Below are 26,272 nucleotides of genomic sequence, written 5' to 3' on the forward strand. Positions count from 1 at the left end.
CAGTTTTTCTATGTGTGTATAAAATTTGGTGAGTTTTGAAGCATGTTAAGGGGGGCAAAGTAGTGCGCAAAGCTGCGGAATAATTATCAACCTTACAATTTCAATAGGTTCCTTTGTACCTGTATAAAGGACTCCCTGTGGGAGTCCTTTATACAGGATACATGCGAACCCTAATAATAATAAAACCTTACAAATTCAATAGGGTCCTTTGTCCTAGCGGACCCTAATAATAATAATAGGTCTTTTTATTGACCATTTACACAACGTGACAACTTCACTGCTTTTGGCTTTTGTATGATTGGCGGTCTATGTGCCCTGTGATTGACAGATGATCCATCCAAGGTCCTGCTGGGATAGGCTCCATCCTGCCCGTGGCCCTGAAAGGATGCATAGGTAACATACCTGTGGTAGCAGAGTGCAGGCTGGCTCCTGTGCAGTAGGCCTCAATCACTCTCAGGATCTGAGCATCCTCCTCCAGAGCCACCGTGCCTGCACACAACACCTCCATCAGTCCCACACATCACATCACCTCCATCAGTCCCACACATCACATCACCTCCATCAGTCCCACACATCACATCACCTCCATCAGTCCCACACATCACATCACTTCCATCAGTCCACCATCTTCTTCTTTTTGCTCAAAAGTGCTGGCTGAAGTCAAAGTGGACAGTTACTGCATGGTTGCCTACACATGTCCACTGATCATTAAACACCCAAAGTGGTCATTTCTGTGAAAAGTCAGTCATTTTAGTCCACTTGTGTTGCAGAATTGCCATTTTCCTTAATGGTGGCCAATAAGACGTGACTTTTACTAGTAAGGAGTAATCTAGTAAATGACTTTTATGTACATTAGAGCAGGACAATCATGGCAAGGATAATAATCCTGATTATTTTGATGGATATTCTAATCTCGATTAATAACACCATTATTCATTTATTTGAAAACCTAAGTATTTATTCTACCGCCAAAACTCAACGTTATACACACTACCGTTCAAAAGTTTGGGGTCACCCAAACAATTTTGTGTTCGAGCCTTCATTTCTAAGAACAAGAATAGACTGTCGAGTTTCAGATGAAAGTTCTCTTTTTCTGGCCATTTTGAGCGTTTAATTGACCCCACAAATGTGATGCTCCAGAAACTCAATCTGCTCAAAGGAAGGTCAGTTTTGTAGCTTCTGTAACGAGCTAAACTGTTTTCGGATGTGTGGACATGATTGCACAAGGGTTTTCTAATCATCAATTAGCCTTCTGAGCCAATGAGCAAACACATTGTACCATTAGAACACTGGAGTGATAGTTGCTGGAAATGTACACTTATGTAGATATTGCACCAAAAAGCAGACATTTGCAGCTAGAATAGTCATTTACCACATTAGCAATGTATAGAGTGTATTTCTTTCAAGTTAAGACTAGTTTAAAGTTATCTTCATTGAAAAGTACAGTGCTTTTCCTTCAAAAATAAGGACATTTCAATGTGACCCCAAACTTTTGAACGGTAGTGTATAAATACAAAAAAACTGACATAAATTACAAATAAACCACGAAAAATAGAAGAATAATAATACATATAAAAGAAATACATTTAAATAACAATAGCAATGTAAAACAATACAATTCAGTTTTTCCTTTTTATTGGGTTTTAATTTACTTTTTGACCTTTTACACTCATTTTACCACCACAGAGTGTGTGCTTTTGTGCCAAATAAAATGTAATAAAACATGTGTATTACAGTGCAATACATCTTTAGACCAGTAGTTTAGGTCAAAGCATATTCATTGTGTCAATAAGTGTTTTAAGTACATTATGCCGAGGTACTTTTTTTGAAACTTTTATTTTGTTAGCACTGATTAGTTCAACCATTGTAAGGTCAACATGTCCGGTGGTTATATTTCATGTATTTTCTCATTCAAAGCTCCTGTGGCTTTTAAGTCCAGAAGCAAATGGCCGTTAAAATGAACACCAACAAAAAAAAAAGTCCTACTTTTTCTGGTGTGGAGCTCGTCATCAGAAGGCTTCCTCTCCTTCTTCCTGTTTCCAGGCAGGAACTTCTTGATGGGCCGTGGGCTCTTGCTGGAGTCCTGGAGGAGCGGGGACACAGTCAGTCATGTCACACTGCGCTGGAAGACCAAACCAACAAGTCACCGTGAAGGTCCAAAGGAAAAGCAGCAAGTACACGGCAGCAGCAGGACAACAAAAGGCATAAAAACTTCTCCTGCAGCTTGTCAATCAAACCATTTGTCCTGCATGTTATCACCTTACATCTGCTTTAGTCCAGTATCATTTCATACTTCCTCCAAACTAGCCGTTTGGACTTTGTACAACCTGTACTAATCAATCAAAACCGGTACTATACTCTCTTTGAAAAGTACCGCTTACCCATGTTATTGTTTTTTAACGGGCGTGGCAGCGCGTCTTTACGTGGTGACATTGCTGGTTTTAGGAGCAGAGGAGCATGTTGGGCAGCGCGCGCGCACAGAGTACTTACAAGCAGACACAGTGTGTAGACAGAAAAGGGAGAACGGACGCATTTTGGTGTCAAAAGTCAAGATAAAGGTGAAGTTATAACACTGAAACACCCTCAGGAAGAGCTGCTACTTCTAAATCACTAATCCTGGCCTCCGTTTCTTACAAGTAGCATTATCACTGGAGTACGAGGACTAGCTAAACATGCTTCACTACACACCGTAGGAGGATACAATAGCTCACCTGCGTCACAATGTAAACAAACGCCATGGGTGGATTTACGCCTGACATCCACTGTAATGATACCAAGTACAAGAGCGTATCTAGTCGATACTACTATGATTACATCTATATTTTTTATTGTCACAAAATCTATTTTCCTTTTTTTTTAATTCATATTATGTTTATAAAGTCAGTAAACACGTCCCTGGACACATGAGGACTTTGAATATGACCAATGTATGATCCTGTAACTACTTGGTATCGCATCCATACCTAAATGTGTGGTATCATCCAAAACTAAGTATCGAAAGAAGAGAAGAATAAGTGATTATTACATTTGAACAGAAGTGTAGATAGAACATGTTAAAACAGAAAACAGGGCGACACCTACCCTTTACATCAGTATTTCTTAACCATATTATTATTGGTTTATTAGGTGTTATATTTTATTGTATGATCCTGTAACTACTTGGTATCGCATCCATACCTAAATGTGTGGTATCATCCAAAACTAATGTCAAGTATCAAAGAAGAGAAGAATAAGTGATTATTACATTTGAACAGAAGTGTAGATAGAACATGTTAAAACAGAAAATAAGAAGATATTAACAGTAAATGAACAAGTGGATTAATAATCCATTTTTTACAGTTTGTCCCTCATAATGTGTACAAAATAATAGGTGTATAAATGACACCATATGTTACTGCAGACTAATTAGGAGTCTTTGTTTGTTTACTTACTACTAAAAGACAAGTTGTCACTATTTTATTTAAGGACTAAATGACAATAATAAACATATGTTTCATGTACACTAACATTTTTTTATTATAATAAAGACAATAATGATATTTTTTGTGGTCCCCTTTATTTAGAAAAGTATCGAAATACATTTTGGTACCGGTACCAAAATATTGCTATCGGGACCACCGTCCTTTCATTTGTTTCATGTCTCTACGACCTTCCTAGTGGGAGTTACAGGCAGTTTTCTACCTAGGGGGCGCTAAAGCGCAATTTTGATTTTTGGGGTTAAAAAAGAGGGCTTTCCCAAAAATTTTTCCACGTAATTGAACGCATACTCGCCAAGATAATGAAAAACTAAACAAAACAGCTGATCAATGAATTATTGATTATATACATATATAGTAAATATTAGGGATGTCCGATAATGGCTTTTTGCCGATATCCGATATTCCGATATTGTCCAACTCCTTAATTACCGATACCGATATCAACCGATACCGATATCAACCGATATATGCAGTCGTGGAATTAACACATTATTATGCCTAATTTGGACAACCAGGTATGGTGAAGATAAGGTACTTTTTAAAAAAATTAGTAAAATAAGATAAATAAATTAAAAACATTTTCTTGAATAAAAAAGAAAGTAAAATAATATAAAAACAGTTACATAGAAACTAGTAATTAATGAAAATGAGTAAAATTAACTGTTAAAGGTTAGTACTATTAGTGGAGCAGCAGCACGCACAATCATGTGTGCTTACGGACTGTATCCCTTGCAGACTGTATTGATATATATTGATATATAATGTAGGAACCAGAATATTCTTTCTTTTTCTTTCTTTTAGTTTATTTCGAACATGAACACATTTATTTTTAATAAAATAACATCTATGAATTAGTATATACAACAGTTTGTAATAAGTAATTCATTAATTCAGTCATTATTAACATACTGAGATGAAGAATATTTTCAATAAGGTTGGAAGTTTTTCTCATAATTCTTCTTCTTTGTACTTTGTAAGCACTATTAATTTAAACAACCTCTTAAACTGGATCATGTCAGTACAATTTTTAACTTCTTTACTTAATCCATTCCATCATTTAATTCCACATACTGTGGAATATTATTAACAGAAAGAAACAACCCTTTTGTGTGAATGAGTGTAAATGGGGGAGGGAGTTTTTTTTGGGTTGGTGCACTAATTGTAAGTGTATCTTGTGTTTATTATGTTTCTCATTCGGAGCTATAAAAAAAAAGTCACTCCTGTTGCTATTAAGTCCAGAAGCAAATGGCGGTTAAAATGAACACCAAAAAAAATAAAAAACAAAAAAAAATAAATAGGGTTCTTAAAAAAAAACAAAAAAAACAAAAACGATACAGATAATAAAAAAAAACGATACCGATAATTTCCGATACTACATTTTAACGCATATATCGGCCGATAATATCGAACCATCTCCTGTTGCTATTAAGTCCAGAAGCAAATGGCCGTTAAAATGAACACCAAAAAAAAAATAAAAAAATAGGGTTCTTAAAAAAAAAAAAAAAAAAAAAAAAAAAACCGATACCGATAATTAAAAAAACGATACCGATAATTTCCGATACTACATTTTAACGCATATATCGGCCGATAATATCGAACCATCTCCTGTTGCTATTAAGTCCAGAAGCAAATGGCCGTTGAAATGAACACCAAAAAAAAAAAAAATAGGGTTCTTAAAAAAAAACAAAAAAAAACGATACCGATAATAAAAAAAACGATACCGATAATTTCCGATACTACATTTTAACGCATATATCGGCCGATAATATCGAACCATCTCCTGTTGCTATTAAGTCCAAAAGCAAATGGCCGTTAAAATGAACACCAAAAAAAAAAAACATACCGATAATAAAAAAAACGATACCGATAATTTCCGATACTACATTTTAACGCATATATCGGCCGATAATATCAAACCATCTCCTGTTGCTATTAAGTCCAGAAGCAAATGGCCGTTAAAATGAACACCAAAAAAAAAAAAAAAAAAAAAAAATAGGGTTCTTAAAAAAAAAAAAAAAAAAAAAAAAAACGATACCGATAATAAAAAAAAAACGATACCGATAATTTCCGATACTACATTTTAACGCATATATCGGCCGATAATATCGAACCATCTCCTGTTGCTATTAAGTCCAGAAGCAAATGGCCGTTAAAATGAACAACAACAACAACAAAAAAATATAGGGTTCTTAAAAATTTTTTAAAAAACTAAAAAAAAAACGATACCGATAATAAAAAAAACGATACCGATAATTTCCGATACTACATTTTAACGCATATATCGGCCGATAATATCGAACCATCTCCTGTTGCTATTAAGTCCAGAAGCAAATGGCCGTTAAAATGAACACCAAAAAAAAAAAAAAACGATACCGATAATATAAAAAAACGATACCGATAATTTCCGATATTACATTTTAACGCATATATCGGCCGATAATATCGAACCATCTAGTAGCTGGTTCCATCCGAAGTGTCCCTCAGGACAGCAGGCTCGAGGATGCAGTTTTATCTGGTAAAGCGAATGTCAGATATGTCCGATAATATCGGCGGGCCGATATTATCGGACATCTCTAGTAAATATCGAATAAAGTCACCAACTGGGAGGTCTTTGTTGATATTTTGTCCTAAAGTGCATTCATTCCTCCCGTAGCGCCTTAAAAAGCTGAACAATGCGACTATTTAAAAAGGGTAAAATGATGTGATTAGGTCCATACAAAAAGGTATGGAAGATGTTATAATGGCGTATATTAGCATTATAATAATACAAACTGTGACTTCTACACCACCATGTGTGGCATATTGGCTCACCAATAAACACACCAATTGGAGCTTAAAAAGGGCACAATCTGATCTTGTGTCTTATAGTCTTGAAACAACGAATAGACTTTCTTGTTTTGACGGACAGGCCATCAACAATCAGCTTCTCTGCTTGTGCTTTTTCAACCAAGCGAGGGACATTTATCACAGGAAACATAGAATACAGCACACATGCAAGCTCGTACAGGAAACCACAAAGAGCCAGGCGTGATTGTTCTCACACACACACACACACACACACACACACACACACACACACACACACACACACACACACACACACACACACACACACACACACACACACACACACAGACAGTGGTGGTCATAAGTGTACATACACGTGTAAAGAACATCATGTCATGGCTGTCTTGACTTTAAAATCATTTCTATTTTTTGTGATGTAGTGATTGGAGCACATACTTGTTGCTCACAAAAAAACATTCATGAAGTTTGCTTCTTTTATGAATTTATTATGAGTCTACTGAAAATGTGAGGGTCAAAAGTATACAATGTTAATATTTGGCAAATTTACCACTTTTGGTAGCCATCCACAAGCTTCTGCTGGACCACTTGACCACTAAATTGCTGCAGTTCAGCCAAATGTGTTGCTTTTCTGACATGGACTTGTTTCTTCAGCATTGTCCTTTGGGCAGGCCATTCTAACACCTTAATTCTAGCGGGATTTAGCCTATCCTTTACCACCTTTACCCAAAAATGGGTTACTCATTAAAAAACAACCCAAAAACGGTGCATCATTTTGAAAAAAAACAACCAGAAGTTTAGTTCAAATAATACCCTTTTAACCCAGAAAATGGGTTGGTCTTTATAAAAAAATAACTCCAAAATCTAACTAAATACTAGCAACCCATAAATTGGGTTACAATAAAATAACCCAGCATTTTTTAGTGTGTGGGGAGGCTCTCAACCCAAATTTTAGTTTCTTCTGCTTGAATTTTTGACCACTCCTCTTGACAAAATTGGTGCGGTTCAGCTAAACGTGCTGCTTTTCTGACATGGACTTGTTTCTTCAGCATTGTCCTTTGGGCAGGCCATTCTAACACCTTAATTCTAGCGGGATTTAGCCATTCCTTTACCCAAAAATGGGTTACTCATTAAAAAACAACCCAAAAACGGTGCATCATTTTGAAAAAAAACCCCAGAAGTTTAGTTCAAATAATACCCTTTTAACCCAGAAAATGGGTTGGCCTTTATAAAAAAAAAAAACTCCAAAATCTAACTAAATACTAGCAACCCATAAATTGGGTTACAATAAAATAACCCAGCATTTTTTAGTGTGTGGGGAGGCTCTCAACCCAAATTTTAGTTTCTTCTGCTTGAATTTTTGACCACTCCTCTTGACAAAATCGGTGCAAATCAGCTAAACGTGTTGCTTTTCTGACTTGGACTTGTTTCTTCAGCATTGTCCTTTGGGCAGGCCATTCTAACACCTTAATTCTAGCGGGATTTAGCCATTCCTTTGCCACCTTTACCCAAAAATGGGTTACTCATTAAAAAACAACCCAAAAACGGTGCATCATTTTGAAAAAAAACCCAGAAGTTTAGTTCAAATAATACCCTTTTAACCCAGAAAATGGGTTGGTCTTTATAAAAACAATAACTCCAAAATCTAACTAAATACTAGCAACCCATAAATTGGGTTACGATAAAATAACCCAGCATTTTTTAGTGTGTGGGGAGGCTCTCAACCCAAATTTTAGTTTCTTCTGCTTGAAATTTTGACCACTCCTCTTGACAAAATTGGTGCGGTTCAGCTAAACGTGTTGCTTTTCTGACATGGACTTGTTTCTTCAGCATTGTCCTTTGGGCAGGCCATTCTAACACCTTAATTCTAGCGGGATTTAGCCATTCCTTTACCACCTTTACCCAAAAATGGGTTACTCATTAAAAAACAACCCAAAAACGGTGCATCATTTTGAAAAAAAAACCCAGAAGTTTAGTTCAAATAATACCCTTTTAACCCAGAAAATGGGTTGGTCTTTATAAAAAAAACAACTCCAAAATCTAACTAAATACTAGCAACCCATAAATTGGGTTACAAAAATTGACCCAGCATTTTTTAGTGTGTGGGGAGGCTCTCAACCCAAATTTTAGTTTCTTCTGCTTGATTTTTTGACCACTCCTCTTGACAAAATCGGTGCAAATCAGCTAAATGTGTTGCTTTTCTGACATGGACTTGTTTCTTCAGCATTGTCCTTTGGGCAGGCCATTCTAACACCTTAATTCTAGCGGGATTTAGCCATTCCTTTACCACCTTTACCCAAAAATGGGTCACTCATTGAAAAGCAACCCGAAATGGTGCATCATTTTGAAAACCCAGAAATTTAGTTAAAATAATACCCTTTTAACCCAGAAAATGGGTTGCTCTTTATAAAAATAAAAAAAACCCTCCAAAATCTAACTAAATACTAGCAACCCATAAATTGGTTTAGAAAAAAATAACAAAATTGGTGCAGTTCAGCTAAATGTGTTGCTTTTCTGACATGGACTTGTTTCTTCAGCATTGTCTTTTGGGCAGGCCATTCTAACACCTTAATTCTAGCGGGATTTAGCCATTCCTTTACCACCTTTACCCAAAAATGGGTTACTCATTAAAAAAGAACCCAAAAACGGTGCATAATTTTGGAAAAAAAAAACCAGAAGTTTAGTTCAAATAATACCCTTTTAACCCAGAAAATGGGTTGGTCTTTATAAAAAAATAACTCCAAAATGTAACTAAATACTAGCAACCCATAAATTGGGTTACAAAAATTGACCCAGCATTTTTTAGTGTGTGGGGAGGCTCTCAACCCAAATTTTAGTTTCTTCTGCTTGAATTTTTGACCACTCATCTTGACAAAATCGGTGCAAATCAGCTAAACGTGTTGCTTTTCTGACATGGACTTGTTTCTTCAGCATTGTCCTTTGGGCAGGCCATTCTAACACCTTAATTCTAGCGGGATTTAGCCATTCCTTTACCACCTTTACCCAAAAATGGGTCACTCATTGAAAAGCAACCCGAAATGGTGCATCATTTTGAAAACCCAGAAATTGAGTTCAAATAATACCCTTTTAACCCAGAAAAGGGGTTGCTCTTTGAAAAACAACCCAAAAATGGTGCATCATTTTGAAAACCCAGAAATTGAGTTCAAATAATACCCTTTTAACCCAGAAAATGGGTTGCTCTTTATAAAAAATAAATAAAAAACTCCAAAATCTAACTAAATACTAGCAACCCATAAATTGGTTTACAAAAAAATAACAAAATTGGTGCAGTTCAGCTAAATGTGTTGCTTTTCTGACATGGACTTGTTTCTTCAGCATTGTCCTTTGGGCAGGCCATTCTAACACCTTAATTCTAGCGGGATTTAGCCATTCCTTTACCACCTTTACCCAAAAATGGGTTACTCATTAAAAAACAACCCAAAAACGGTGCATCATTTTGAAAAAAAAAACAACAGAAGTTTAGTTCAAATAATACCCTTTTAACCCAGAAAATGGGTTGCTCTTTGAAAAACAACCCAAAAATGGTGCATCATTTTGAAAACCCAGAAATTGAGTTCAAATAATACCCTTTTAACCCAGAAAATGGGTTGCTCTTTATAAAAAATAAAAAAAAAACTCCAAAATCTAACTAAATACTAGCAACCCATAAATTGGTTTACAAAAAAATAACAAAATTGGTGCAGTTCAGCTAAATGTGTTGCTTTTCTGACATGGACTTGTTTCTTCAGCATTGTCCTTTGGGCAGGCCATTCTAACACCTTAATTCTAGCGGGATTTAGCCATTCCTTTACCACCTTTACCCAAAAATGGGTTACTCATTAAAAAACAACCCAAAAACGGTGCATCATTTTGAAAAAAAAACAACAGAAGTTTAGTTCAAATAATACCCTTTTAACCCAGAAAATGGGTTGGTCTTTATAAAAAAATAACTCCAAAATCTAACTAAATACTAGCAACCCATAAATTGGGTTACAAAAAAATAACCCAGCATTTTTTTAGTGTGTGGGGAGGCTCTCAACCCAAATTTTAGTTTCTTCTGCTTGAATTTTTGACCACTCCTCTTGACAAAATTGGTGCGGTTCAGCTAAATGTGTTGCTTTTCTGACATGGACTTGTTTCTTCAGCATTGTCCTTTGGGCAGGCCATTCTAACACCTTAATTCTAGCGGGATTTAGCCATTCCTTTACCACCTTTGACCAAAAATGGGTCACTCATTGAAAAAGAACCCAAAAACGGTGCATCATTTTGAAAAAACAACCCAGAAGTTTAGTTCAAATAATACCCTTTTAACCCTGAAAATGGGTTGGTCTTTATAAAAAAAATAACTCCAAAATGTAACTAAATACTAGCAACCCATAAATTGGGTTACAAAAATTGACCCAGCATTTTTTAGTGTGTGGGGAGGCTCTCAACCCAAATTTTAGTTTCTTCTGCTTGAATTTTTGACCACTCCTCTTGACAAAATCGGTGCAAATCAGCTAAATGTGTTGCTTTTCTGACATGGACTTGTTTCTTCAGCATTGTCCTTTGGGCAGGCCATTCTAAAACCTTAATTCTAGCGGGATTTAGCCATTCCTTTACCCAAAAATGGGTTACTCATTAAAAAACAACCCAAAAACGGTGCATCATTTTGAAAAAAAAAAACCCCAGAAGTTTAGTTCAAATAATACCCTTTTAACCCAGAAAATGGGTTGGTCTTTATAAAAAAATAACTCCAAAATCTAATTAAATACTAGCAACCCATAAATTGGGTTACAAAAAAATAACCCAGCATTTTTTAGTGTGTGAGGAGGCTCTCAACCCAAATTTTAGTTTCTTCTGCTTGAATTTTTGACCACTCCTCTTGACAAAATTGGTGCAAATCAGCTAAATGTGTTGCTTTTCTGACATGGACTTGTTTCTTCAGCATTGTCCTTTGGGCAGGCCATTCTAACACCTTAATTCTAGCGATATTTAGCCATTCCTTTACCACCTTTACCCAAAAATGGGTTACTCATTAAAAAACAACCCAAAAACGGTGCATCATTTTGAAAACCCAGAAATTGAGTTAAAATAATACCCTTTTAACCCAGAAAATGGGTTGCTCTTTATAAAAATAAAAAAAAACTTCAAAATCTAACTAAATACTAGCAACCCATAAATTGGTTTACAAAAAAATAACAAAATTGGTGCAGTTCAGCTAAATGTGTTGCTTTTCTGACATGGACTTGTTTCTTCAGCATTGTCCTTTGGGCAGGCCATTCTAAAACCTTAATTCTAGCGGGATTTAGCCATTCCTTTACCACCTTTACCCAAAAATGGGTTACTCATTAAAAAACAACCCAAAAATGGTGCATCATTTTGAAAAAAAACCCAGAAGTTTAGTTCAAATAATACCCTTTTAACCCAGAAAATGGGTTGCTCTTTATTAAAAAAAATAACTCCAAAATCTAACTAAATACTAGCAACCCATAAATTGGTTTAGAAAAAAATAACAAAATTGGTGCAGTTCAGCTAAATGTGTTGCTTTTCTGACATGGACTTGTTTCTTCAGCATTGTCCACACGTTTAATTAAGTCAGGACTTTGGGAAGGCCATTCTAAAACCTTCATTCTAGCCTGATTTAGCCATTCCTTTACCACTTTTGAGGTGTGTTTGGGGTCATTGTCCTGTTGGAACACCCAACAAGACCCAACCTCCGGGCTGATGACTTTAGCTTGTCCTGAGGAATTTGGAGGTAATCCTCCTTTTTCATTGTCCCATTTAAAGCAGCAGTTCCATTGTGGGAATTTTTCCAGGTCAACAAACAAGTTTGTTTTTTTGTCCTGATTAAGAGGAATTATTTGACGGTTGAAGTGGGTTGAAAAGTAGTCGCCGGAAAAAAGGGTGGAAATAGGACTTTGCAAAACCTGGAATTCTGGAAAATCCTGGAATTTTTTTTAACTTGGAAAAACGATAGTTTGAATGTCCAGGATGGTGGAATGGTTGGAATGGGTTGAAAAATGTGGAAAAAGTGCAACTTGGAAAAATGTCCCATTCATTTTGAATGGGGAAAAATGTCCCTGAAAACTGGGAATTCTTAAAAATCCGGAAAAAAAATTTAAATTGTTGAAGGAGAGCACACAATTTTCAAAATGTTGAATATTTTGGAGTTGGAACGGTTTGAATCGGATGAAAAATTGTGGAACTTTGAAAAATGTTCCATTGATTTCAATGTGAATTTCATGAAAATGTGTGAATTTTGGGAAAAGTGGGAATTTTTTTTAGAAAATGTTAAAAGACTTGAATTTGGAGGTAATCCTCCTTTTTCATTGTCCCATTTAAAGCAGCAGTTCCATTGTGGGAATTTTTCCAGGTCAACAAACAAGTTTGTTTTTTTGTCCTGATTAAGAGGAATTATTTGACGGTTGAAGTGGGTTGAAAAGTAGTCGCCGGAAAAAAGAGTGGAAATAGGGCTTTGCAAAACCTGGAATTCTGGAAAATCCTGGAATTTTTTTTAACTTGGAAAAATGATCGTTTGAATGTCCAGGATGGTGGAATGGTTGGAATGGGTTGAAAAATGTGGAAATTGTACAAAAATGTCCCATTCATTTTGAATGAGGAAAAATGTCCCTGAAAATTGGGAATTCTTAAAAATCTGGAAAATAAATTTAAATTGTTGAAGGAGAGCACGCAATTTTCAAAATGTTGAATATTTTGGAGTCGGAACGGTTTGAATCGGATGAAAAATTGTGGAACTTTGAAAAATGTCCCATTGATTTCAATGAGAATTTCATGAAAATGTGTGAATTTTGGGAAAAGTGGGAATTTTTTTTAGAAAATGTTAAAAGACTTGAATTTGGAGCTGATCCATTGTGGGAATTTTTCCAGGTCAACAAACAAGTTAGTTTTTTTGTCCTGATTAAGAGGAATTAGTTGACGGTTGAAGTGGGTTGAAAAGTAGTCGCCGGAAAAAAGAGTGGAAATAGGGCTTTGCAAAACCTGGAATTCTGGAAAATCCTGGAATTTTTTTTTAACTTGGAAAAACGATAGTTTGAATGTCCAGGATGGTGGAATGGTTGGAATGGGTTGAAAAATGTGGAAATAGTGCAACTTGGAAAAATGTCCCATTCATTTTGAATGGGGAAAAATGTCCCTGAAAACTGGGAATTCTTAAAAATCCGGAAAAATGTTTAAATTGTTGAAGGAGAGCACACAATTTTCAAAATGTTGAATATTTTGGAGTTGGAACGGTTTGAATCGGATGAAAAATTGTGGAACTTTGAAAAATGTCCCATTGATTTCAATGAGAATTTCATGAAAATGTGTGAATTTTGGGAAAAGTGGGAATTTTTTTTTAGAAAATGTTAAAAGACTTGAATTTGGAGCTGATCCATTGTGGGAATTTTTCCAGGTCAACAAACAAGTTTGTTTTTTTGTCCTGATTAAGAGGAATTATTTGACGGTTGAAGTGGGTTGAAAAGTAGTCGCCGGAAAAAAGAGTGGAAATAGGACTTTGCAAAACCTGGAATTCTGGAAAATCCTGGAATTTTTTTTAACTTGGAAAAACGATAGTTTGAATGTCCAGGATGGTGGAATGGTTGGAATGGGTTGAAAAATTTGGAAATAGTGCAACTTGGAAAAATGTCCCATTCATATTGAATGGGGAAAAATGTCCCTGAAAACTGGGAATTCTTAAAAATCCGGAAAAATGTTTAAATTGTTGAAGGAGAGCACACAATTTTCAAAATGTTGAATATTTTGGAGTCGGAACGGTTTGAATCGGATGAAAAATTGTGGAACTTTGAAAAATATCCCATTGGTTTCAATGGGAATTTCATGAAAATGTGTGAATTTTGGGAAAAGTGGATTTTTTTTTTTAGAAAATGTTAAAAGACTTGAATTTGGAGCTGATCCTCCTTTTTCATTGTCCCATTTAAAGCAGCAGTTCCATTGGCAGCAAAACAGGCCCAGAGCAAAATACTACCACCACCATGCTTGACGGTACGCATGGTGTTCCTGGGATTAAAAGCCTCACCTTTTCCTCCTCCAAACATATTGCTGGGTATTGTGGCCAAACAGCTCCATTTTGGTTTCATCTGACCACAGAACTTTCCTCCAGAAGGTCTTATCTTTGTCCATGTGATGTCAGATGGAACAAAAATGGAGCTGTTTGGCCACAACACCCAGCAATATGTTTGGAGGAGAAAAGGTAAGGCCTTTAATCCCAGATAATACATTGTGGGAAACTCAAGACAGCCATGACATTATGTTCTTTACAAGTGTATGTAAACTTTTGACCACGTCTGTACACACACACATATATATATATACATATATATATACACGCACACAAACACTGAGAGAAGAAAGTAGAGAGGAATCTAACCTTACCTTCATGATATAAGACATCCTCTACACACACGGAGTGGAGAAAGAGAAGAAAAAGTGCATGAAAATATTTGTCAGGAGAAGCATGTGATGAAGATGTAGACATTATCACACACTAGCAACACCCTGCATGACTTGTGTGGTGGGGGGGAAGAGCAATGCATTGTGGGATTAGAAAAGAATGACTTTTGTGCGCTGCTTATAAAATAATGTTGGCTCGGAGTCATGCGAGTGGTTACATGCACATGCCAGAAGGATTCAGTGTCTCCGAATGCCAAAAGAGGAGCCAAATGTAAGATTTTTCCAGGAAAATGAGAAAGGAAAATACAATGAATGATACAGTGTGTCTTTCAGCGCAGTATCATTTCATTGATTTACTCAACAGCAGAGAGTAGCAGGCATCTATTAAGGTGAAGGCATTTATTTTGTATCTATTTTTTTAATATGAATAAAACTAATTTAAATAATTACATTAAATGTATTAATACATAATAATCATAATTATAATATATTTGTATATTATTATTAAAAAATATATATATATTTAAAAAAAAAAATTTAACTCAAATTTTTCTTACAATATTCCATATGTCTATATATTTAAGAAATATAATAATATTCTACAATGTTAAATAAATACATTTGCTCACAAGACGGATACAAAAATGTAATCTATCCATCCACCCGTTTGTTAACCCTAACCCTTTACATCGTAACACAGAGACAACCACCCTCCTTTACATCGTAACACAGAGACCACCACCCCTCCTTTACATCGTAACACAGAGACAACCACCCCTCCTTTACATCGTAACACAGAGACCCCCACCCCTCCTTTACATCGTAACACAGAGACAACCCCCCCTCCTTTACATCGTAACAGAGACAACCACCCCTCCTTTACATCGTAACAGAGACAACCACCCCTCCTTTACATCGTAACACAGAGACAACCACCCCTCCTTTACATCGTAACACAGAGACAACCCCCCCTCCTTTACATCGTAACACAGAGACAACCACCCCTCCTTTACATCGTAACACAGAGACAACCCCCCCTCCTTTACATCGTAACACAGAGACCACCACCCCTCCTTTACATCGTAACACAGAGACAACCACCCCTCCTTTACATCGTAACACAGAGACAACCACCCCTCCTTTACATCGTAACACAGAGACAACCACCCCTCCTTTACATCGTAACACAGAGACCACCACCCCTCCTTTACATCGTAACACAGAGACAACCACCCCTCCTTTACATCGTAACCGAGACAACCACCCCTCCTTTACATCGTAACACAGAGACAACCCCCCCTCCTTTACATCGTAACACAGAGACAACCACCCCTCCTTTACATCGTAACACAGAGACAACCCCCCCTCCTTTACATCGTAACACAGAGACAACCACCCCTCCTTTACATCGTAACACAGAGACAACCCCCCCTCCTTTACATCGTAACACAGAGACCACCACCCCTCCTTTACATCGTAACACAGAGACCACCACCCCTCCTTTACATCGTAACACAGAGACAACCACCCCTCCTTTACATCGTAACACAGAGACAACCACCCCTCCTTTACATCGTAACACAGAGACCACCACCCCTCCTTTACATCGTAACACAGAGACAACCACCCCTCCTTTACATCGTAACCGAGACAACCACCCCTCCTTTACATCGTAACACAGAGACAACCCCCCCTCCTTTACATCGTAACACAGAGACAACCCCCCCCCTCCTTTACATCGTAACACAGAGACCACCACCCCTCCTTTACATCGTAACACAGAGACCACCACCCCTCCTTTACATCGTAACACAGAGACAACCACCCCTCCTTTACATCGTAACACAGAGACAACCCCCCCCCTCCTTTACATCGTAACACAGAGACAACCACCCCTCCTTTACATCGTAACACAGAGACCACCACCCCTCCTTTACATCGTAACACAGAGACAACCACCCCTCCTTTACATCGTAACACAGAGACCACCACCCCTCCTTTACATCGTAACACAGAGACCACCACCCCTCCTTTACATCGTAACACAGAGACAACCACCCCTCCTTTACATCGTAACACAGAGACCACCACCCCTCCTTTACATCGTAACACAGAGACAACCCCCCCTCCTTTACATCGTAACACAGAGACCACCACCCCTCCTTTACATCGTAACACAGAGACCACCACCCCTCCTTTACATCGTAACACAGAGACCACCACCCCTCCTTTACATGTGTACCTAATGATGTGGCTGTATATTCTGTGTAATAAAGTTTTGAGGACTTTGACCAAGGTAACACATGTGTAACTAGTTAATAGTAACCTTGGTAATGCATGTATAACTAGTTAATAGTAACCTTGGTAACAAATACATAACTAGTTAATAGTAACATTGGTCACATATATAACTAGTTAATAGTAACATTGGTAACACATGTATAACTAGTTAATAGTAACCTTGGTAACACATGTATAACTAGTTAATAGTAACCTTGGTAACACATACATAACTAGTTAATAGTAACCTTGGTAATACATATATAACTACTTAATAGTAACCTTGGTAACACATGTATAACTAGTTAATAGTAATCTTGGTAACACATGTATAACTAGTTAATAGTAACCTTGGTAACACATGTATAACTAGTTAATAGTAACCCTGGTAACACGTGTATAACTAGTTAATAACAACCTTGGTAACACATGTATAACTAGTTAATAGTAACCTTGTTAACATGTGCATAACTAGTTAATAGTAACCTTGGTAACACATGCATAACTGGTTAATAGTAACTTTGGTAACATGTATAACTAGTTATTAGGAACCGTGGTAGCACATGTATAACTAATTAATAGTAACCTTGGTAACACATGTATAACTAGTTATTAGTAACCTTGGTAGCACATGTATAACTAGTTAATAGTAACATTGGTAACACATGTATAACTAGTTATTAGTAACCTTGGTAACACATGTATAACTAGTTAATAGTAACCTTTGTAACACATGTATAACTAGTTATTAGTAACCTTGGTAACACATGTATAAATAGTTAAAAGTAACCTTGGTAACACATGCATAACTAGTTAATAAAATATTGGTAACACATGTATAACTAGTTAATAGTAACCTTGGTAAAACATGTATAACTAGTTAATAGTAACCTTGGTAACACATATATAATTAGTTATTAGTAACCTTGGTAACACATGCATAACTAGTTAATACAATCTTGGTAACATGTATAACTAGTTAATAGTAACCTTTGTAACACATGTATAACAAGTTAATAGTAACCTTGGTAACACATGCATAACTAGTTATTAGCAACCTTGGTAACAAATTTATAACTAGCTATTAGTAACCTTGGTAACACATGTATAACTAGTTACTAGTAACCTTGGTAACACGTGTAGCTGGTTAGTAGTAACATTGGTAACAAATGCATAACTAGTTATTAGCAACCTTGGTAACAAATGTATAACTAGCTATTAGTAACCTTGGTAACACATGTATAACTAGTTAATAGTAACCTTGGTAACACAGTTGTAACTAGTTAATAGTAACCTAGGTAACAAATGCATAACTAGTTATTAGTAACCTTGGTAAAACATGTATAACTATTTGATATTAACCTTCGTAACACATGTATAACCAGTTAATAGTAACCTTGGTAACACATGTGTAACTAATAGTAACCTTAGTAACACAAGTGTAACTAATAGTAACCTTGGTAACACATGTATAACTAGTTAATAGTAACCTTGGTAACACATGTATAACTAGTTAATAGTAACCTTGGTAACACATGTATAACAAGTTAATAGTAACCTAGGTAACAACAACAGTTGACTCCTTGAAGGGACTAACCTCTTTGTAGCCCAGGGCCGCGGAGGCCTTAAGGGGCGGCGCTGGGCGCAGGCAGCTGAGCGACCAGGGCTTGCTGGTTTTGGGCGGTTCCAGGGGCCCACGGGTGGTGCCGCTGAAGCTGCCGAGGTGTGACAAGTGGGTGGGGGCGCCCACCATGCTCAGTGACTTGCTCTCCACGCTCTGCACCAAGAAAACAAGTCGGTGATAACGTCTTCACCGGGCGGTGCACTTTGTGGTCGTCTCACCTTCAAGATGGTGCCTGCGGGGCTGCCTCCTTTACTAAACGGCTGCAGGTGATCCAGCCACTCCTGCAGCTCGCCCGTGCTGCTGCAGAAGACGGTGACACGCTCCGTCGCGCTTCCTGCGCCACACAAACACACGTCACGTCACGTCACGTCACGTGATGGTGAGGAGAGACTGGTATGGGCACACACACCTGTGATGTCGAAGGCAAAGTGTGCACCGTCGGCGTCCTCCGCATGCCTCGTCACCGTGGTGCCCGTCAACGCCAGCCTTCCCTAAACCAAAGATGGACGCCATCATTGTTTACTTCATGGGCGCCATCATGTGCATGGCGAGCCAGCGGTGGATGGTGGAGGGTGTGTCACTCCACCGCCAGCCAGGCATTAAAGAAATAGACCCAAAAATGATGGCTCATCCATCTTCACCAAGACGTGACTTTCTTCATTTTTGATATACATGTTACAGGTTTATTATTGAATGTATGAAATGTGATGAATATTTAATTGACCACAATGGAAACAAACCTTTTGGCTTTTCGTGACATCCATTTGCCTTTTTAAAGCGTTACATGGATTACATTCTTTAACATGTCCATAAACTTCTCAATCAATCAATCAAACCTGCTGTCAAAACTCTAAAGACCGAGCGCACAGATCCTGTCTTCACAATAAAAGCGCTGCTTCATCCTGCCTGCGCTAACAAAATAAGAGTCTCAGAAGGCGAGCGCACACGAGCTAGCAAGCTAGGGAGTTTGCCGCCAATGTATTTCTTGTAAAGTGCATAAAAATGAGTATGGAAGATGGACACTTTCATGTGGTATTGGACAGAAAGGAGGACTTTTTTTTCCCTCCATTTGAAAATGTGGATGTTATCATCACTACTGTCTGATTCCAATCAATGCAAGTTTTTTGTGTTTTATTTTATTTTGTGTTTTATTTTTATTTATTTATTTATTTTTATTTTATTTTGTGTTTTTCTCCTCCATTTGAAAATGTGGAGGTTATCATCACTACTGTCTGATTCCAATCAATGCAAATTTTTTGTGTTTTATTTTATTTTGTGTTTTATTTTTATTTATTTATTTATTTTTATTTTATTTTGTGTTTTTCTCCTCCATTTGAAAATGTGGAGGTTATCATCACTACTGTCTGATTCCAATCAATGCAAGTTATTTGTGTTTTATTTTACTTTATTTTGTGCTTTATTATTATTATTTATTTATTTTTATTTATTTTATTTTGTGTTTTTCTCCTCCATTTGAAAATGTGGATGTTATCATCACTACTGTCTGATTCCAATCAACGCAAGTTTTTTGTGTTTTATTTTATTGTATTTTGTGCTTTATTTTTATTTATTTATTTATTTTTATTTTATTTTGTGTTTTTCTCCTCTATTTGAAAATGTGGAAGTTATCATCACTACTGTCTGATTCCAATCAATGCAAGTTATTTGTGTTTTATTTTATTTTGTGTTTTATTTTATTTATTTATTTATTTATTTAATTTTGTGTTTTTCTCCTCCATTTGAAAATGTGGACATTATCATCACTAGTGTCTGATTCCACAATGCACGTTTTTTGTGTTTTATTTTATTTTATTTTGTGTTTTAAGTTTATTTATTTATTTAATTTTTTTTATTTATTTATTCGATTTTGTGTTTTTGTCCATTTTAAAATGTGGAAGTTATCATCACTACTGTCTGATTCCAATCAATGCAAGTTTTTTGTGTTTTATTTTATTTTATTTTGTGTTTTATTTTATTTATTTATTTATTTTTTATTTTATTTTGTGTTTTTCTCCTCCATTTGAAAATGTGGAGGTTATCATCACTACTGTCTGATTCCAATCAATGCAAGTTATTTGTGTTTTATTTAACTTTATTTTGTGCTTTATTATTATTATGTTTATTTTTTTTATTTTGTGTTTTTCTCCATTTTAAAATGTGGATTTTATCATCACTACTGTCTGATTCCAATCAACGCAAGTTTTTTGTGTTTTATTTTATTGTATTTTGTGTTTTATTTTTATTTTATTTTGTGTTTTTCTCCTCTATTTGAAAATGTGGACGTTATCATCACTACTGTCTGATTCCAATCAATGCAAGTTATTTGTGTTTTATTTTATTTTTTGTTTTATTTTATTTATTTTTTTATTTTTTTATTTTGTGTTTTTCTCCATTTGAAAATGTGGACATTATCATCACTACTGTCTGATTCCACAATGCAAGTTTTTTGTGTTTTATTTTATTTTATTTTGTGTTTTAAGTTTATTTATTTATTTATTTATTTTATTCGATTTTGTGTTTTTCTCCATTTTAAAATGTGGAAGTTATCATCACTACTGTCTGATTCCAATCAATGCAAGTTTTTTGTGTTTTATTTTATTTTATTTTGTGTTTTATTTTTATTTATTTATTTATTTTTATTTTATTTTGTGTTTTTCTCCTCTATTTGAAAATGTGGAGGTTATCATCACTACTGTCTGATTCCAATCAATGCAAGTTATTTGTGTTTTATTTTACTTTATTTTGTGCTTTATTATTATTATTATTTTTTATTTATTTATTTTATTTTGTGTTTTTCTCCATTTTAAAATGTGGAAGTTATCATCACTACTGTCTGATTCCAATCAATGCAAGTTTTTTGTGTTTTATTTTATTTTATTTTGTGTTTTATTTTTATTTATTTATTTATTTTTATTTTATTTTGTGTTTTTCTCCTCTATTTGAAAATGTGGAGGTTATCATCACTACTGTCTGATTCCAATCAATGCAAGTTATTTGTGTTTTATTTTATTTTGTGTTTTATTTTATTTATTTTTTTATTTTTTTTATTTTGTGTTTTTCTCCTCCATTTGAAAATGTGGACATTATCATCACTACTGTCTGATTCCATAATGCAAGTTTTTTGTGTTTTATTTTATTTTATTTTGTGTGTTATTTTTATTTATTTATTTATTTTTATTTTATTTTGTGTTTTTCTCCTCCATTTGAAAATGTGGAGGTTATCATCACTACTGTCTGATTCCAATCAATGCAAGTTATTTGTGTTTTATTTTACTTTATTTTGTGCTTTATTATGTTTTTATTTTTATTTTATTTTATTTTGTGTTTTTCTCCTCCATTTGAAAATGTGGATTTTATCATCACTACTGTCTGATTCCAATCAACGCAAGTTTTTTGTGTTTTATTTTATTGTATTTTGTGTTTTATTTTTATTTATTTATTTATTTTTATTTTATTTTGTGTTTTTCTCCTCTATTTGAAAATGTGGACGTTATCATCACTACTGTCTGATTCCAATCAATGCAAGTTATTTGTGTTTTATTTTATTTTGTGTTTTATTTTATTTATTTATTTTTTTATTTTATTTTGTGTTTTTCTCCTCCATTTGAAAATGTGGACATTATCATCACTACTGTCTGATTCCACAATGCAAGTGTTTTGTGTTTTATTTTATTTTATTTTGTGTTTTAAGTTTATTTATTTATTTATTTTTTTAAATTCGATTTTGTGTTTTTCTCCATTTTAAAATGTGGAAGTTATCATCACTACTGTCTGATTCCAATCAATGCAAGTTTTTTGTGTTTTATTTTATTTTATTTTGTGTTTTATTTATTTATTTATTTTTATTTTATTTTGTGTTTTTCTCCTCCATTTGAAAATGTGGAGGTTATCATCACTACTGTCTGATTCCAATCAATGCAAGTTATTTGTGTTTTATTTTACTTTATTTTGTGCTTTATTATTATTATTTTTTTTTTTTTTAAATTTTATTTTGTGTTTTTCTCCTCCATTTGAAAATGTGGATTTTATCATCACTACTGTCTGATTCCAATCAACGCAAGTTTTTTGTGTTTTATTTTATTGTATTTTGTGTTTTATTTTTATTTTATTTTTTTTAATTTTGTGTTTTTCTCCTCTATTTGAAAATGTGGACGTTATCATCACTACTGTCTGATTCCAATCAATGCAAGTTATTTGTGTTTTATTTTATTTTGTGTTTTATTTTATTGATTTTTTATTTATTTTTATTTTGTGTTTTTCTCCTCCATTTGAAAATGTGGACATTATCATCACTACTGTCTGACTCCACAATGCAAGTTTTTTGTGTTTTATTTTATTTTGCGTTTTAAGTTTATTTATTTATTTATTTTTTATTTATTCGATGTTGTGTTTTTCTCCATTTTAAAATGTGGACGTTATCACTACTGTCTGATTCCAACCAATGCGAGTTTTTTGTGTTTTATTTTATTTTATCTATTTATTAATTTTTTTAATTTATTTTATTTTATTGTTTTTCTCCTCCATTTGAAAATGTGGAAGTTATCATCACTACTGTCTGATTCCAATCAATGCAAGGTATTTGTGTTTTGTTTTATTTTGTGTTTTATTATATTTATTTATTTATTTTTTATTTTATTTTATTTTATTTATTTATTTCTTATTTTATTTTGTTTTATGTTTTTCTCCTCCATTTGAAAATGTGGAAGTTATCGTCACTACTGTCTGATTCCAATCAATGCAAGTTATTTGTGTTTTGTTTTATATTGTGTTTTATTATATTTATTTATTTATTTTATTTTAATGTATTTTATTTTATTTATTTTTTTTTTTTTTATTTCTTATTTTATTTTATTTTATTTTATGTTTTTCTCCTCCATTGTAAAATGTGTATGTTATCATCACTACTGTCTGATTCCAATCCATGCAAGTCATCACAATCACAGCAACTTATATTCTTGTCTTCATGAAAGAAACATGCTTGTATTATCATTAAACACCTTTCACTCTTTCATATATAAATGAATATAAATGATAAATATGAATGATCCCCTCCACTTGGTACATTGACAAGTAGCTGGCCTGCAGAAAAGGTGTGGCCGCCCCAGCTTTAGTTCAATCAGGCGAGGTTTGCTGCTACTTGCCTGGTAAATGAAGCCGCTCATCCGTGGACTGCTGGACAGCATCAGCAGCACGTTGGGGAAAAGCATCAAGTAGCGCTCGTCCTTGTCCTGAAAGACACATCAAGGTCACGTGATGTCTTCATCTTGGACGTGAAAAAGCCAAAGTCAATGACTATTTGAAATAACTCTTACAGTTGCCGGGTGTATGCTCTCTAAAACCAAATCAAATTTGAGGAAAACAAAGTGCTACATAAATATCATTCACATAGCGCTGGGTCACAAACACTGACATTTGCAGCTGTGGCTGTAGGCAACTCCCTGATGTACTTTTTATTGTTTTAACCATAACCCTTCAAATGTAATAATCACTTATTCTTCTCTTCTTTGATACTTGACATTAGTTTTGGATGATACCACACATTTAGGTATGGATCTGATACCAAGTAGTTACAGGATCATACATTGGTCATATTCAAAGTCCTCATGTGTCCAGGGACATATTTACTGACTTTATAAACATTATATACCTTTTTTTTTTAAATAGGAAAAAGGATTTTGTCTGGATAACAAAATATCGATGTAAGTAGTATTCAGTGTTTCCCATAAACTGCCAAGATACCTGTGGCTGCGGGGGCGTGGCTGTGGGCGTGGCTGTGGGCATGGTCACCATGACATCATTGAGTAATTTGCATAATTTACTACAATGATTTGATTTTCTCTAAAAAGGCTAAAAAAATGTATACTTACTAATTAATAACAGTTTTGTTTTAAACGTCCATCCATCTATTTTACAATATAATTACAACACTTTATGTACATATTTATATACAGATTTGAACAATAAGTTATTCACTGAAATATATTTATTAATTGTGGTTCTTACAAAAAATATATCTTATAAAATATAAAAGCTAAAATGTCTCAAAGCTCTGCCCCTTTAATTAGTGCATACTAAATAATTTAACTTTAGCCTACTACTACAACCATATTATTTACCAGCAACATAAAGTGAAACAGAGGCAGAGGTGTCCTGCCACAGTCAGTAACAAATAAACAGGAAACAGTAGTGGTGGTAGATAGACACAGAGCTTCATCAAACATCTGATCCACTGAACAAAGAGCTCTGAAAATCTTGAACTTTAGACTGCCATCAGTTTTACTCCCTACACTTAACCATGTGTTTCCTACTGCCTGCAGACTTTGCACCCTTTGTTGTATACACATGTTGTGTTTACATGTACCATGTTTATGTGTGCCATGCTATGTGAGGTTTTTTTCCTCGGACTCAGTCTGGACCATTCCTGAGGGTCCAGCCTCAGACTGATATTTTTTTTACTCTCCCCCCCTTCCCCAATGTCACCTTTTTCCCACCTTTTTAAGGAGCGCCTAAGTGGCTGATCCGTTGGCGGTCCCGTCTTGTCTCCCTGTAACGTATGTCTGCTCTTAGCGGGATTGTGCCGAAAATGTAATTTCAGTTCTTATGTGTCTTGTACATGTTAAGAATGGACAAATAAAGCTCTGATCTGATCTGATCTGAAATACATTTAATAAAGTCAAATACAAGTAAGGCAACAAGAGACGTATCCTACACTTCTCTTTTGTAAAGTAAATCTGAACAGCCGATATGGGCATCTACATCAACTATATGATTTGCCTGAGAAGATGGAGAGGACAAAAAAAACTTTTTTATTTTTATTTTTTTAATTTATTTATTTATTTATTTTTTAATTTTTTAATTTTATTTTAATTTTTTTATGTGGCAGACGTAATTCTTTCGTGGCGGGCCGCAATAAATAAATGAATGTGTGGGAAACCCTGAGTATTGACTAGATACGCTCTTGTACTTGGTATCATTACAGTGGATGTCAGGTATAGATCCACCCATGGCGTTTGTTTACATTGTGACGCCGGCGAGCTATTGTATCCTCCTACGGTGTGTAGTGAAGCACACACACACACACACACAGTGGGTCTTCCACAGGGGTTCTGTTCAGTTAACCACAAACCCCCCCTTTGAAGGCTCATATAGAAAGTAAATCCGGGAACAGGTCCCTCCATCATGGACCTGGCTCACCTCGCTGGAGCCGCTCCTCAAGTGGACCTGGGACATGTAGACCACGTGACCCAGACTCTTCATGCTGTCTCCGTCCCAACCGCGCACCGTTTCTGACAAGATCTGGAGCTCCAGGTTCTTGCGCTTTCGCAGGTCCTGGCACTGCACCTGCAGCAAAATATTCTTACTGTAACCAAATATCATCATTTTAGTCTTACTGAGATTCAAAGATTGTCAAACCAGCTTTTTAATTTCTTCTCTTATTATTTGTATTCTCCTCTGTGTGTTCTCTCCTGAACAAAACTTAGTTGTGCAAATAAAACTAAATTTAAACATATATAAAAATGTTTCAGATTAATATTTCTTGAATACAGATGTTTTCATTTGTATTTGTTAATTAAGATCAAACGGGACAAGCGGTAGAAAATGGATGGATGGCTAATTGTTTTGTACCCATTAGAGATGTCACTGTAGGAACATTTCTTATTGTGATCACAGTTATCATTATTATCGCCCTATT

The 26,272-nt window shown here is 35.0% G+C and overlaps 1 protein-coding gene across 2 annotated transcripts in view; it reads right to left on the reverse strand.

The window, feature by feature from the left end:
- LOC133648230 (rho guanine nucleotide exchange factor 6-like) overlaps nt 1-26,272 on the reverse strand; it is a 118,646-nt gene that overhangs the window by 25,531 nt on the left and 66,843 nt on the right. For both annotated transcript variants that reach the window (XM_062044114.1, XM_062044113.1), the window contains exons 12-19: nt 25,774-25,920; nt 23,721-23,807; nt 18,989-19,070; nt 18,798-18,913; nt 18,553-18,732; nt 14,658-14,678; nt 1,987-2,083; nt 403-489 (exon numbers count right to left, since the gene is read on the reverse strand). In XM_062044114.1, coding sequence (XP_061900098.1) covers nt 403-489; nt 1,987-2,083; nt 14,658-14,678; nt 18,553-18,732; nt 18,798-18,913; nt 18,989-19,070; nt 23,721-23,807; nt 25,774-25,920 — 817 coding nt within the window. The remainder of the gene's footprint in view (nt 1-402; nt 490-1,986; nt 2,084-14,657; nt 14,679-18,552; nt 18,733-18,797; nt 18,914-18,988; nt 19,071-23,720; nt 23,808-25,773; nt 25,921-26,272) is intronic.

Source organism: Entelurus aequoreus, linkage group LG04 (assembly GCF_033978785.1).
Source record: "Entelurus aequoreus isolate RoL-2023_Sb linkage group LG04, RoL_Eaeq_v1.1, whole genome shotgun sequence".
Lineage (NCBI taxonomy): Eukaryota > Metazoa > Chordata > Actinopteri > Syngnathiformes > Syngnathidae > Entelurus > Entelurus aequoreus.